Genomic DNA, 13786 nt, shown 5'->3' with positions numbered 1-13786 from the left:
AACGCGCATACGTGTGTGTGCGCGCGCGCACACACACACACACACACACACACACACACACACACACACACACGACACACACACACACACGCGCACACACACACACACACACACACACACACACACACACACACACACACACACACACACACACACACACACACACACACACACACACACACACCACAAGGCACCACATACGTACATACACACAACACAGCCCATTTCCATTCTCCCAAATCCCTGCATTCCACGCAGTGACTAAAGCCCTATTCAATGGTGCAATAGCTGTGCTTACAGCACAATGATTCATGTTTATGGATTATGGGCTGTACATTCCAAACCAAGCGCCTCGCATTCCCCTGTGTGCGTCTGGCACCGATAATCATTTCAGCCTCCCTGTTCCATTTTCTGTCCATCGGGATTATTTAAGACACCTGTTTGAGTGGTCGGGTCCAAAAGAGGATGTTTCCCATCTTCAATAGTCAAATACAAAAATATTAGTTTTCCCCAATTTATTTGACACATTTCTTCAAATTAAGGTTCTTCTTCTACCATGGATTTGAACCTGGTTTCCTGCTTAAGTGCTGATATTTTGTACCATTGAGCTAATAGAGCCGGCCTGCTTGCTCAGGGGATAAATTTGATCTGGACCATCAGGTCAAAATTCGTGTCAGATCCTGTGTGTAGGTGAGACATGACCTTTGACACGATCTAAATGACTCAATAGAAGAGCAGGGAGACCAAATACAACCACCCCAATTGTATAAGTTATATTGTACTATTAACATACTCTACCAAATTGGACAAAATTAAAATTTATTAATTTAAAAAAGTTGCACAATGAGGCTTTAACACAGCATCTAAACACTGTTTTCAACTACAAAACTGCATTCTGTACATCGTTTTGCCAAACATTATAAATAGCACTCTATGGTACATCAAGTTCAAATTTTGTTTCAATTTGTATGACATCACAAAGAATGAAGCCAGAGAAATAAAGTGTTTCCAGATCATGTAAGAATGAGAGAAGGTGGAAGTGGAAAAGTGGAAGAGGAGATAGGGGAGATAGAGGAGGTAGGCTATATAGGGGAGGTAGGGGAGATAGAGGAGGTAGGGGAGATAAGGGAGATAGAGCAACCGAAGGATGAAGGGGAGATGGAGGACATGTAGGAGAAATGTGAGTTATGGGAGGAGTGGTTCTCAACCTTTTCTGAATCAGGGCCCAATCTGGAAACGGCTCGATCTTGAAAGTGCTCACGGCCCACCCATCTTAACCACTCAAGTGGTCAGATGAGTGGGCCGTGTGCATTATTATTTTAATAATCAATCAATCAATCAATCAATCAATCAATCAGTATATTGTTCCGGCTTGGAGCAATACTTGAAGTTCTTATTTATCATAATGAAAACTCATTTAAACGATAGATACCGGTAGTTAGGAACCAAATGGACCCCTTATGGGTCTGTAACTCTGTATCTCAAACTAAGTGTGGTTCCATTTGTACACTCTCAGAGTTAAATTAACATTACAATATAAATTGTGGTCCTAGAGATAGAAATGCCATTAAATGGGGATCCGTGGCCTAATGCATGTCAAACTGAGGCTCCTTGAAATTAAAAAAAGTTTGAGAACCAATGAGTTAGAGGACATGGAGGAGGATGAGGATGCATGGGAGATAGAGGACATGGAGGAAGGCCTGTGGCGATAAAGACGCTGATGCATGCCTGGGATTTTCCAGCCATGTACCTTTTCCCATGAATGTGTTTACAGCAAGCCAATATCCATATAGGATATTACAGAAGAGTTAACACCACTGGTATACATCAAAAGTGGCATACTAAAAAGTTTAACAAAATAGGTTTTAGATACCTCAGCAACTACCTGTTACCTGATACTCAGTCTTCCACCAAGCCCCCCCCCCCCCACACACACACACACACACACAGACGAACACACAAACATCCCCCACACACACGCACAGATGCACAATCTCTCTCTCTCTTTTCCCTCTCTCTCTCTCTCTCTCTCTCTCTCTCTCTCTCTCTCTCTTTTCCCTCTCTCTCTCTCTCTCTCTCTCTCTCTCTCTCTCTCTCTCTCTCTCTCTCTCTCTCTCTCTCTCTCTCTCTCTCTCTCTCACACGCACGCACGCACATGCAGTTGCTCAGTATTGATACATTTCACATTTACAACAACTAGTTGAACATTTTATTTTAAATATCCATGAGTCCACGTTTCATATCAAACTGTTTAGTTGTGGACGTTGTAAACTCAACGTCGATGTAGTCTTGTTTAGTTTCATTCAAGTGCTATATGTGCAATTTTTATTATAGTTGAATCCCACCCTATCTGTATGCAACTTGTATGGTATCCGTGCTTCACTCAGGCGTTGTGCGCCGCGCTGCGCGCGTGTGTGTGTGTGTGTGTGTGTGTGTGTGTGTGTGTGTGTGTGTGTGTGTGTGTGTGTGTGTGTGTGTGTGTGTGTGTGTGTGTGTGTGTGTGTGTGTGTGTGTCTGTGTACGCGCCAGACCCCCATTCCTCTGGATTACTAAACTCCCTCCTCGGTGTCACAAAACAACAAGCTGCCTGACACCCACCTCACTGTCATCTCACACCACCAAAACAAACATGACTGCCACAATGTGTCAAAACAAGTGAATCTACACATAGAAGACATAGAGACAATCAGAAAGAAAGAAAGAAAGAAAGAAAGAAAGAAAGAAAGAAAGAAAGAAAGAAAGAAAGAAAGAAAGAAAGAAGAAGAAAGAAAAAAAAAAAAGAAAGAAAGATAGAAAGACAGAAAGAAAGAAAGAAATGAACCCTAACCCAAAGTGTATCAATTGACACCGTCCCCTGCCTCAACAACTCCCATCAACATACATACACCCTAAACCACATGAACCCTAGCGTCCCTATTCCGGGCATGCCAGGCAAACATTCAGTGAAAATAGGGGAACATTATAGGAGAATCGACAGGCTATTTTCAGTGAAGACATTTGACGTGAAGAGATGGAGAGGAAAGAATATTACCTAAACTCATTGTTCTGATGTGAGGAGAACAAGACTATGTAAGACAACATCAGCAGAATGTTGAGACCTTCAGAGGCTCAAGTATCGATGGGCGCTTTCAGATTTCTTCATGCTCTGAGAAATACATTTCCTATATTTATGACACCCTACAACCTATCACTCCAGTTCACTCCACCTATTACAGTCAAGTGGGAGGAGGAAAGAGGCCCAGAGATTCCTGATGGGCTTTATGGGCTTGGAACAAATTCATCAATGCTCTACTAATAGAAGGCATTGTTTAGTTCAGTTTAAAATACTACACCGTCTTCATTATTCCAAAGAGAGGTTACACAAAATATATTCAGAGGTGTCTCCTCCTACCTGTGATAGATGCTTATCAGCTGAGTACTCCATAGCTTTGCTTATGTCCCAAAGTTCAAACTTATTAGATTCCCATTTTCAAATTACTATCTAAAATACGTCAAATCAACTTAGAACCGGATCCTTCCGAATCCATAGTAATTTTTTGAGTATCTGATGATATTACACAGTTAACTAAACCCCAGCTCAGTGTTTCCTATCTTATGGTCTCACTATTGCAAGGAAGTTGCTTCTTTATGCATTGGAAGAAAAAAGAAGCACCAGCCACCAGTGTGTGTGTGTGTGTGTGTGTGTGTGTGTGTGTGTGTGTGTGTGTGTGTGTGTGTGTGCGTGTGCGTGTGTGTGTGTGTGTGTGTGTGCGTGTTTTCGTGAATTTCCATAACTTCCATTATCTCAAAACAAGAACTTATTTATTTCTTGTCGGGGTCCCCACATGATTTTTTTTTTTTTTAGATTGAAAGTGAACATTTTTGGACTTTTAAGACCTTTTCAATACCTAAAAAAAAATGTTGTGAGCTTGTAGATCTGCTATTTCACAATATTTATCTGTGGAACCGAGTCAAAACTAAATGTAAACGCCTCAACTACAATTCCAAGTGCTTGTCAGGGTGGTGGGTGGGCGTCCCCAGTTCAAATGCGATTCTTTTGGGGGGGTCACGGCCTGAAAAGGTTGGGAACCACTGATCTACTAGCATCTATCTTGCTACTGTGCCTTGTTACCCTGTTGATTTTATAGCTGGCTGGCTGGTAACATGAACATACAGTGTATGGCCATGCATACACAAACCCAGTATGATACTCCTCTGCTTACAGTCAGCACTCAGGCTTACAGGATCAAGATGTTGATCTTGATCCCACTGGATCAAGACATCCATGTTGTGAGGTCTGACACAGCAAATACACCCCACAAATGAGAGAATTGAACCCTGTTAATCCATCTGCCCTCCACTCCCGTGCCGTCCAATTTCCATCTCTGAATACTGGGGGCACGTTTGCAAACCACCTTACAATTTATGCCTTCATAAATAATATTGCTGATGCACACAAAAAAATTATATATATAATATATATATATATATACATAATACAGTATTTGAGTGCCGGCGACCAGCCTCTCTTTTTTACACAGACCCTTAATCAAAGTTACAATTACAACCTGTGGAGGTTTAAAACAGGTTGATTGGCTCTGGCAGCGCTGAACAGCAGACATGGCGCGCCTTTAGTCTTCCGCTGTCATATGCTGTGGTATACAACTGTCAGAGTTATGGCGCCTCTCTCCGGGACGAGGAGCTTCAATTGTTTACGCCGCTCGTATTCACATTTGTGTGTGTGTGTGTGTGTGTGTGTGTGTGTGTGTGTGGTGTGTGTGTGTGTGTGTGTGTGTGTGTGTGTGTGTGTGTGTGCTTTCTTTCGCGTGTGCATAAATGGTCTGCATTTGTATAGTAAACGATCTGCAATTCTATAGCTCCTTCATACAAAGCACTTTACATGTGCATTACATTCACCCATTCACACACACACACACGCGCACACGCACACGCACACGCACACACACACACACACACACACACACACACACACACACACAGCCATGTAAAGTACCCCACTAGCAGTTAGGGGTTCAAGGCCATGGCCTTGCTCAAGGACACTTGACACAAAGCCGCAGGAAGAGCCGAGGATGGAACCTGAACCCTCCCTAAGCAACTGCTGGCCTGCGTGCATGTTTGTGTGCATGTTGGTTGTTAAGAACATAAGGTAAAAATTTTAGCATGTCTTTTTGCGGTCCACCGCCGAATACATATAATTTTGGGGGTCCATGACATGAAAACGTTTGAGAACCACTGATATATACAGTATAACAACATGCGTTTTTTCAAAAATCCCCAGAAGCAAAGATTTGAGTTAAAAATGTTTGCTTAAAATATATATATATATATATATATATATATATATATATATATATATATATATTCAAGATTTTTCAAAAATAGCAAATCTACAAACTCATAGCGCGGCACTCTCAGCCGCACTATGAGCTTGTAGATCTGCTATTTTTGAATAGCCAAAGAAATCAAAAAATTACACAGGTTATTTCTTTCTCTCGCTCTCTTGCACACATTGAAAAACACACACACACAAACACACACAGTCACAAACATTTTGTAATGAACTCTACTTTGTGTCCCCTTTTGCTTAAAGTAATACTAGGTAACTTTTTCAACAAAACTAAAGTTAAATTGTATATCTTTTGTGAGTGGCAAAAGTTTCACAACACCCACTCCATGAATTTCACCCCCGAAAGCCTTTTCTATTATAATTTATATTGAAAAGGTGGCTCGGTGAGCCTTTCCCGCGAAAATGACGTCATCCGGCCGGAAAAACGGAAAAGGAAATGCAACGGTTTACCTGTTTGGCCAGGAACTACCGCACTGGTTTCCTGTTTGGCCAGGAACTACCGCGCTAATAACAAAAGGGAAACTCACGCTGATTTTAAGAGATTGTATGATTTGAAGGTCGAAAAACAACAGAAAAAGAAAACACAGCTCACGGTAACTAAAGCTCCACTGGCTAAGAGAAACGATCCACAGATCGTATAAAACAATTAAAAGAACGCTTTTTGAAACGCTTCCGTCTTACGGTGAAAACAAATGGAATTCTGGGTAACAGAGGAATAAACAAACGGCCTGCAGTGACGGTAATGACCAGCAGAGGCTGCTAAAAATCGTTATTTGTGGACCTGCACTGTATAACTTTAAGCACTTGAACCCCAGCATCTATTCTGGGGGGAACATTAGCCAAACAGAGCTTGTGGTATAAAATAAGTGGTCCAATTACAGTTGCGACTCAGGTCAGTTTGACTAAGAATAGAGGGTTTAAGTGATTAAGCATTAAGTGGATTAAGTAATAGTAGTATCAATAATCCCCCACAATGTTGAACAGCGTCACTCGATGCTTCATCTGAAGACCTTTTTTTTTGTATTTCTCACCTTTGACCTCTTCAAGCAGCTCGTTTGCGTTGAGGCAATCCATCCTGTCCTTCCAGTCCTTAGACAGAAGACACTCCACACAGGATGACTCTACAAACAGAAAGAAAGAAGAAAGGGATAAATATGTAATCATATTTTGTTATTAACTGTTCCTATCCATCATTCACTGTAATAATCCACTCATTTGTTCATGTTCACTGTTGTGTTGTTAAAAGGTTCCCTGGCTAATAAGCCAAATATGCCTTAAAGGAATAGTTCACCCAAAAAATGACTTATTTTCTATCAATTACACACCCCATGAAGCATTGAATTCATTGTTTTTGTTGCATTCCTAAGCCAATAATTTGATGACCGTGGGTATTTCCGGTAGGAGACAGTCTCCTTTGTGTCTCCTACCGGATACATTAGTTGGTAGGAGACGGTAATCATTATTGGTTTTAGGAATGCGACAAAAACAAAAAAATCTCCATGAATTCAAGGCTTCATGGGGTGTGTCGTTGATAGAAAATAAGTCATGTTTTGGGTGAACTACTCCTTTAATACGTTAATAATTGTCCTCTATCCACAAGACTTCCTGTCGATTTGATCAGGTATCAAGGATCAAATCGACAGGAAGTGATGGATAACTATAAACATGTAAAATTAAAAACACCTTAAATATTGTATTTATTTTAGAAATAGTTCATCTTTCACTCAATCGGGGCAATGCCCGTCGCAAGTTGATGATGTCATTTGTCCATGTGTGGTCTAGCCCTATGGAATTTATGGAATGTTAATATGAGCATCAAATCAATATTTTAAATATGTTTTTTTTGCACATGCATTCCATAAATTCCATAGGGCTAGACCACACATGGTCAAATGACATCATCCACTTGCGACGGGCATAGACCCTCTTGAGTAAAAGTTGAACCGTTTCTAAAACAAATACAATATTTAAGGTGTTTTTTTTTTGCTTTAGTTATAGAGGGCAATTATAATGTATTAAGGCCTATTTGGCTTATTAGCCAGAGATCCTTTTAACCACTTAAGCCGTATACTTCATCGTACGGGAAATAATGAGCTCACAAACGCATCGGGATGTGATGCATTGTGAGCTCATAGTTTAGGGGAAATAGCCGATCTCCAAGCTCACAATACACAGCATCACACCGCTTTTATTTTTTTTAAATGTCAGTGTGTGTGAACATGGTTGGTGTGTCTTTTCGGGTGTTTATGTCCAAGAGAGCATGTGCATACACCACCACATACTGTACATACAGTACCATACATCCACAAACAAACACCGTACCCAGACACGTAAACAAACACATCGCGGTCACATGCCAAACCCGTGCACCCATGACGTCTCTTCTGAAAGATGCCATGCAAGAGGAGGAGAGAAAAAAAAGGAAGCCTTCTCGGGCCCCGTATGCAGAAAACAAGGCCCCGAGGGCCGGCCCCTGTGTAAAATGGTTAACGTCCAGACAATGGCTCATTTGTGGAGTCATTTATGCAGACAAAAGCTCCGGTAAGGGCACATGGTTCCATTGTGTGAATGGGTTTAATGGTGTGCGTGCGTGCGTGTGTGTGTGCGTGTGCGTGCGCGTGTGCGCGCGTGTGTGTGACGTGCACGGGGGCCCATTGTGTGTGTGGACAGGGAGGGGGGGTCATGAGACGATGCCGGCAGTACTTCCTGCTTTGGGTCCATTTAAAGCTGTACATGTTTACAGACGGATTATGATTATTTTAAATAAGTTAATGCAGCCGGTTGGCAGATCACGTGGGATAAACGTAAACACTGAGAGAGAAGGGGGCAGAGAGAGCCCGAAGGAGAGTCAGAGAGAAAGGGAGGGAGAGAGACAGAGATGGAGAGATGATAGAAATAGAAATAGAAATAGAAATAGAAATAGAAATAGAAATAGAAATAGAAATAGAAATAGAAATAGAAATAGAAAAATAGAAATAGAAATAGAAATAGAAATAGAAATAGAAATAGAAATAGAAAGAAACAAAGGGTTGAAGGGTGTGTTGCGGAAGAGACAAAGAAAGATGAATGAGGAAGAGAGGGAGGTGGACAGATAGAAAGAGAGGACAAGAGAGAGATACTGTAGAAAGAGGACAAATAAGAGGCAGGAATTGGAGAAAAAACAGAGAAGCGAGATGAAGTAAAAGACAGACAAAGGTGAGAGAGAGACAGGAGAAAGGGAAAGGGGGAACAGATAGAGAGAAAGATGAAAGAAGAATGACAGAGAGGGAGATGGGGACAGAAAGAAACAGAGACACAGAAGTGAGGAACACCATTATTCATGAGAGAAAATCTATTTCAGCAACATATTCTGGGTTCATTCTTTTGCTTTGTCAAAAGACACCAAAGGATTTAATGCAGATGAAGGTCTTTTGAATTGAGTTGAACCTAAACAGAGGCATTTGTAGCACCTGTGCTGTTACAGTAAATAACTTTATTATACACCTTCCTAATGCGCACAATAACATTGTGTGTGTACTGTATGTGTGCACACGTGCATCAATTCTATTGTGTTGTATTGTGTTACAGTATATTGTACTCTGAATGGAATCCATCGAAAATTCTTCATAAATCAAGAATCACTCAGACATTTTTCCACTAACACAGCTATATTGTCGTTCTTTTGGTATATTGTGTACTTAAAGTATCTGTGCTTAAAATTATATTAAATGAAATGTGGTGTGCTCTCCCTCTCAGCGTTCTGAAATTGTCTAAATAAAGGGAAAATAAACTACAAAGGAGAGAGGAGGGCTCTCATGCTTGAACTATAAACCTTAAATCTCTGCATGTTTTTCCTTGAGATGATTAAACAACGTGTCCAACGACAAAGTGGACTACGTACTGTGTGTGTGTGTGTGTGTGTGTGTGTGTGTGTGTGTGTGTGTGTGCGTGCGTGCGTGCGCAAGCGTGCCTGCGTGCATTTGTTTGTGTGCGTGTGCGTGTGCGTGTACGTGTACGTGTGCGTGTGCGTGTGTGTGTGTGTGTGTGCGTGTGTGCATTTTGGGGGTCCGACTGATATTTACAGCTGGTCTGTCTGTCTGGTCAGAGCAGAGCTGGAGCCAGGGGGCCTGGACGTGTCAAGGGCCATTGGATGAAATGGAATTAAGGGGCCACAATTTATGAGAGCACTTAGAGAGGAAAATACAACCTGTAACTCTGTGATACATCTGCATAAGTCAAGCCTTCCTGTGTGTGTGTGTGTGTGTGTGTTGTGTGTGTGTGTGTGTGTGTGTGTGTGTGTGTGTGTGTGTGTGTGTGTGTGTGTGTGTGTGTGTGTGTGTGTGTGTGTGTATATGTGTGTGTGTGTGTGTCTCTGCAAGCATAAAATGTGTGTATGGTTGCGCAAGTGTGTGTGTGTTGTGTGTGAGAGAGATAGAGAAATAGAAAGCGTGTGATAGATGCCTGTATGTATGTGTACTACATGTGTGCGTGCATGCCTGCATGCGTGCCTGCATGTGTTTGTGTGTCTGCCGTGCGACAAACGATTTATTCCCCCCAGCAGAGATGAGATGAGAGGAGAGTGGGAGTGAGGTGGTGGGACAGGGGCGACACAGAGAAGAGAGGAGAGGAGAAGAAGGATGAGAGACATGGAGGAGGAGAGATATTTTACCCTAGATGGCTCTCTATCTGTCCCTGCGACCGTGTCGGAGAGGGATCAAGTGCTGTTTAGATTCGGGGAAGGGATAAAAATTCCTTGCTGTTCGCGCAGAAGAGAAACTCCACAAGACGGATGAGTCAAGAGGAGGAGGAGGAGGAGGAGGAAGAGAGGGAGGCAAAGACGAGAGGAAGGAGGGGAGGGGAAGAGTTGACAGAAAGCAAAGAGAGGAAAAGTGATGGCCTGATTAGCGAGGATGCTGCATGCAATGAGGAAGATGCTGTGTGCGTTTTTTGGAACATGGTCATCTTGACAATGTACCCCGGTCTTCCATTAGTCTGCCTCTTAGCATCAAGGTACATGTACAGTTAGTGCGTATACACAATGCACCTTTTCTTTTTTGGCAAAGAGGGGAAAAGGAGCAGACCATGTGCAGTACAAGTACTGTGGGTTTAAGTGGTTAACTGTCTGAAAGTACACATTGACACACAATGATAGTTGCTGTCAAACAAGTCTATGAAACCATTATGAAATCTATGAAAAAGTTTAAAAACACGATTTTATACAATATATAGTGGGGGGGGGGTCCCTGCTTCATCTCTCTCTCAGCAAGGGGGTCCTTGGCCTGAAAAACGTTGAAGACCCCTGAGTTAGACGTATTATCATGGTGAACTGGAAAGTTCACAAACCAAATTGTTTCAGCATTGACAATTGGATGAGGGTATGATGATGGACCCCGGTCTTTTATAAGATCATACATGGAGAACAGGATATGCTTGAACTCTAAGAACTGAAACTGCACCCTCACCCCACCCCCCCCCCACCCCTTTTCTGTCTGTATTGGTTTGTCTGTTTCAGTGCTGTTTTGTCCAATTCATGTTTTAGTGTCTTGTCTGAACACAAACTATCAATACAAAATAATATGCTAATACTAGTACTAATACTACTAATACAATAATAATGAAGTAATAGTAATATAGCAATAATGTTTTGTTCTTATTTTTGCACCTTTCATACACATAGAGCCCACACTTTGTGTGGACAAAGCTCCTGTTTCTGAAGTGTCTGAACCTGTAGCGATGTGACTCGCCCCCTAAAAACTTAGAAATAACGGTTCACTTAATTATTGTGTGGTTGTACTTCACTTTATAACTCGTCAAGTCTTGTGTTTTATTATTTCTATACTCGTACATATGGTAACTATAATGTAATAACTTCTTCTACAGTGATATCTCTAACTATGGAAAATATAATGAACTAGTATAGAGGGAAAGGGAGATAGAGATAGAGAAAGAATGAAGAAAAGAGATAGAATGACATTTAAAAAAAGGGATGGAGACAGAAGGAGAAAAAGAGAAAGGGATAGACAGATAGATAGAGCTGTCATATTAAATCAAGGTAGATCTGGTGTTTAGGTAAACACACTTTTATCACCTGTCCCCCCTCCCTGCCAAGACACTGTGTTTGGCCTGTTTTACACCAGCCACGGGCAACGTGTGTGTGTGTGTGTGTGTGTGTGTGTGTGTGTGTGTGTGTGTGTGTGTGTGTGTGTGTGTGTGTGTGTGTGTGTGTGTGTGTGTGTGTGTGTGTGTGTGTGTGTGTGTGTGTGTGTGTGTGTGTGTGTCAGCAGGCATGCATCAACACTCCCAAAGTAACTGCCAAGAGCCAACAGTGTATCACAGGTTTCCACTTAAAAAGAAGTTGTAGCTTTATCTCTCTCTCTGTCTGTTTCTTTTTCTAATTCTCTCTCTCTCTCTCTCTCTCTCTCTCTCTCTCTCTCTCTCTCTCTCTCTCAGTTGCTATACTATGTACTGTATAGTACTGTATATCACACACTTGCGTGCATAGACATGCATACTTGCATCATGCACATGCACACGCACACGCGCACACACACACACACACACACACACACACACACACACACACACACACACACACACACACACACACACACACACACACACACACACACACACACACACACACACACACACACACACACACACACACACACACACACACACACACCATCCAGCTGTGCTGCTACTTGGCTGTGCCACTCATGGACTCTCATGCCAGTATAAAGAGAAGAACATGGACACAATGTGAAAACAAACAGCAGACAGAGACACTGCTGCTGCTGAATACAATGACAGCTGACTGACACATACAAATGAAGAAATGATCAAACACTCACCGTAGTAAGAGGATGAAAGAAGGAAGGGAAGACGATAGGGAGGAAAGAAAGAAAGAAAGAAAGAAAGAAAGAAAGAAAGAAAGAAAGAAAGAAAGAAAGAAAGAAAGAAAGAAGGAAAGAAAGAAAGAAGGAAAGTAGGAAAGAAGGAAAGAAAGAAAGGGTGGCACACATACACGCAGAGACAGGGAGGGAGAGTGAGAGAGCAAGATAGAGCGAGAGAAAGAAAGAGAGAGTGAGACAGAGAGAGAGAGAAAGAGAGAGAGAGAGAGAGAGAGAGAGAGAGAGAGAGAGAGAGAGAGAGAGAGAGCAGCTGTCTTAGCAGCTGGCCAGCAGGATTGATGTCTCAGTGAAATAAAAGTCAACATATGTCCGCACACACACACACACACACACACACAAACACACAGGCACGCACACACATATAGAGATATAGACACACATACAGTAGTCATGCAATACTAACATGGGAATGCCAATACAAAAGGAACGTTTTACTACACACACACACACACACGCACACGTCGATAGCGCTGCTTTACCTCATGTTCTAAAACCATTAAAGTCCAGGGTTGTTAGCGCGGTATCCGTTACACACACACTATTTTCATCTGTCAGATGACACCCCCTCCCCCCCACCGCCCACACTCTCCTGTCACACAGCGTGGGCCTGGGAAAACAGCCTCTGCCCCCCACCCACCCGCCTGCCTGCCTGGGGGTTGAGGTACTGGTGGGTGGGTGGGTGGGTGGCCGGGTTGGGAGGTTGGAGGGTGAGAGGGTGGAGGGGACAGGTCGGGACATGGTAGCCCCGCGTAACCCCTCTGCAACCGAACGCCAACTGGCCTGATTTCACTTCCTTTCAAGTCGCAGACCTCTGGAGTACTAACGATGATGTCACTTTCAGGGGCTTCCACGTTTATACACAGGTATACAGAGTATAGTGACATGCCGGCCGGCCCGGGAATCGAACCTGGGTATCCTCTGTCAAGGCATTTGAGCCCTTTTAGTACGTCGTGACCTAACCACTCGCCTATCGGTTCACCCCTGTTGCATCATCCTAGAGCATACGTGGGCAACTGGCGGCCCGGAGGCCACATGCGGCCCCCTACCTTCACTTAATGCGGCCCGCAGGTTAATTAATATCGGAATACTGATGTGTTATTGATTTCAGCTGTTACAATTCCAAACATGCAAACATGACCCGCTTTAATTACTAGCATTGCAATTTTATTGTCTTTTTTATGTCCAATGTATCAGTTCATAAAGTTAACATAAGTATAACTAAATGCATTTGAAATTAAACAAAAATGTAACTTTACAGGATTCCAATTGTAAAAAATAGCAAAAACATAATTCAGGATTCCAATAAAAATAAATTGCTAAAATAGCCGAAAAAACGCGTCGCGCTGCGACACGTTTTGAGCTTGTAGATCGGCTATTTTTGAAACTTTTGTGTGACATAGAATGACAAAGTAGGGCATTAATTACGGAAAAAGTTAGAATACGGAGAGAAGAGGTGTCTGCCCGAGTATAAGAAATGTGGCCCCCTGGAGTGAGTGTGGAAATATAGTGGCCCTCTGCATCATCAAAGTTGCCCACCCCTGTCCTA

At 42.5% G+C, this 13786-nt stretch overlaps 1 protein-coding gene across 1 annotated transcript in view; it reads right to left on the bottom strand.

The window, feature by feature from the left end:
- LOC308092157 (transcription factor SOX-6-like) overlaps positions 1 to 13786 on the bottom strand; it is a 152377-nt gene that overhangs the window by 55062 nt on the left and 83529 nt on the right. The window contains exons 5-6 of the mRNA XM_080438010.1: positions 6379 to 6468; positions 4994 to 5103 (exon numbers count right to left, since the gene is read on the bottom strand). Of these exons, the coding sequence (XP_080294136.1) occupies positions 4994 to 5103; positions 6379 to 6468 (200 nt within the window). The remainder of the gene's footprint in view (positions 1 to 4993; positions 5104 to 6378; positions 6469 to 13786) is intronic.

The sequence above is a fragment of the Gymnoscopelus braueri genome (genome assembly GCF_963280865.1).
Source record: "Gymnoscopelus braueri genome assembly, chromosome: 9".
NCBI lineage: Eukaryota > Metazoa > Chordata > Actinopteri > Myctophiformes > Myctophidae > Gymnoscopelus > Gymnoscopelus braueri.
Note: the sequence above shows the minus strand (reverse complement) of the source record. Positions and strands in the feature narration are given on the sequence as shown.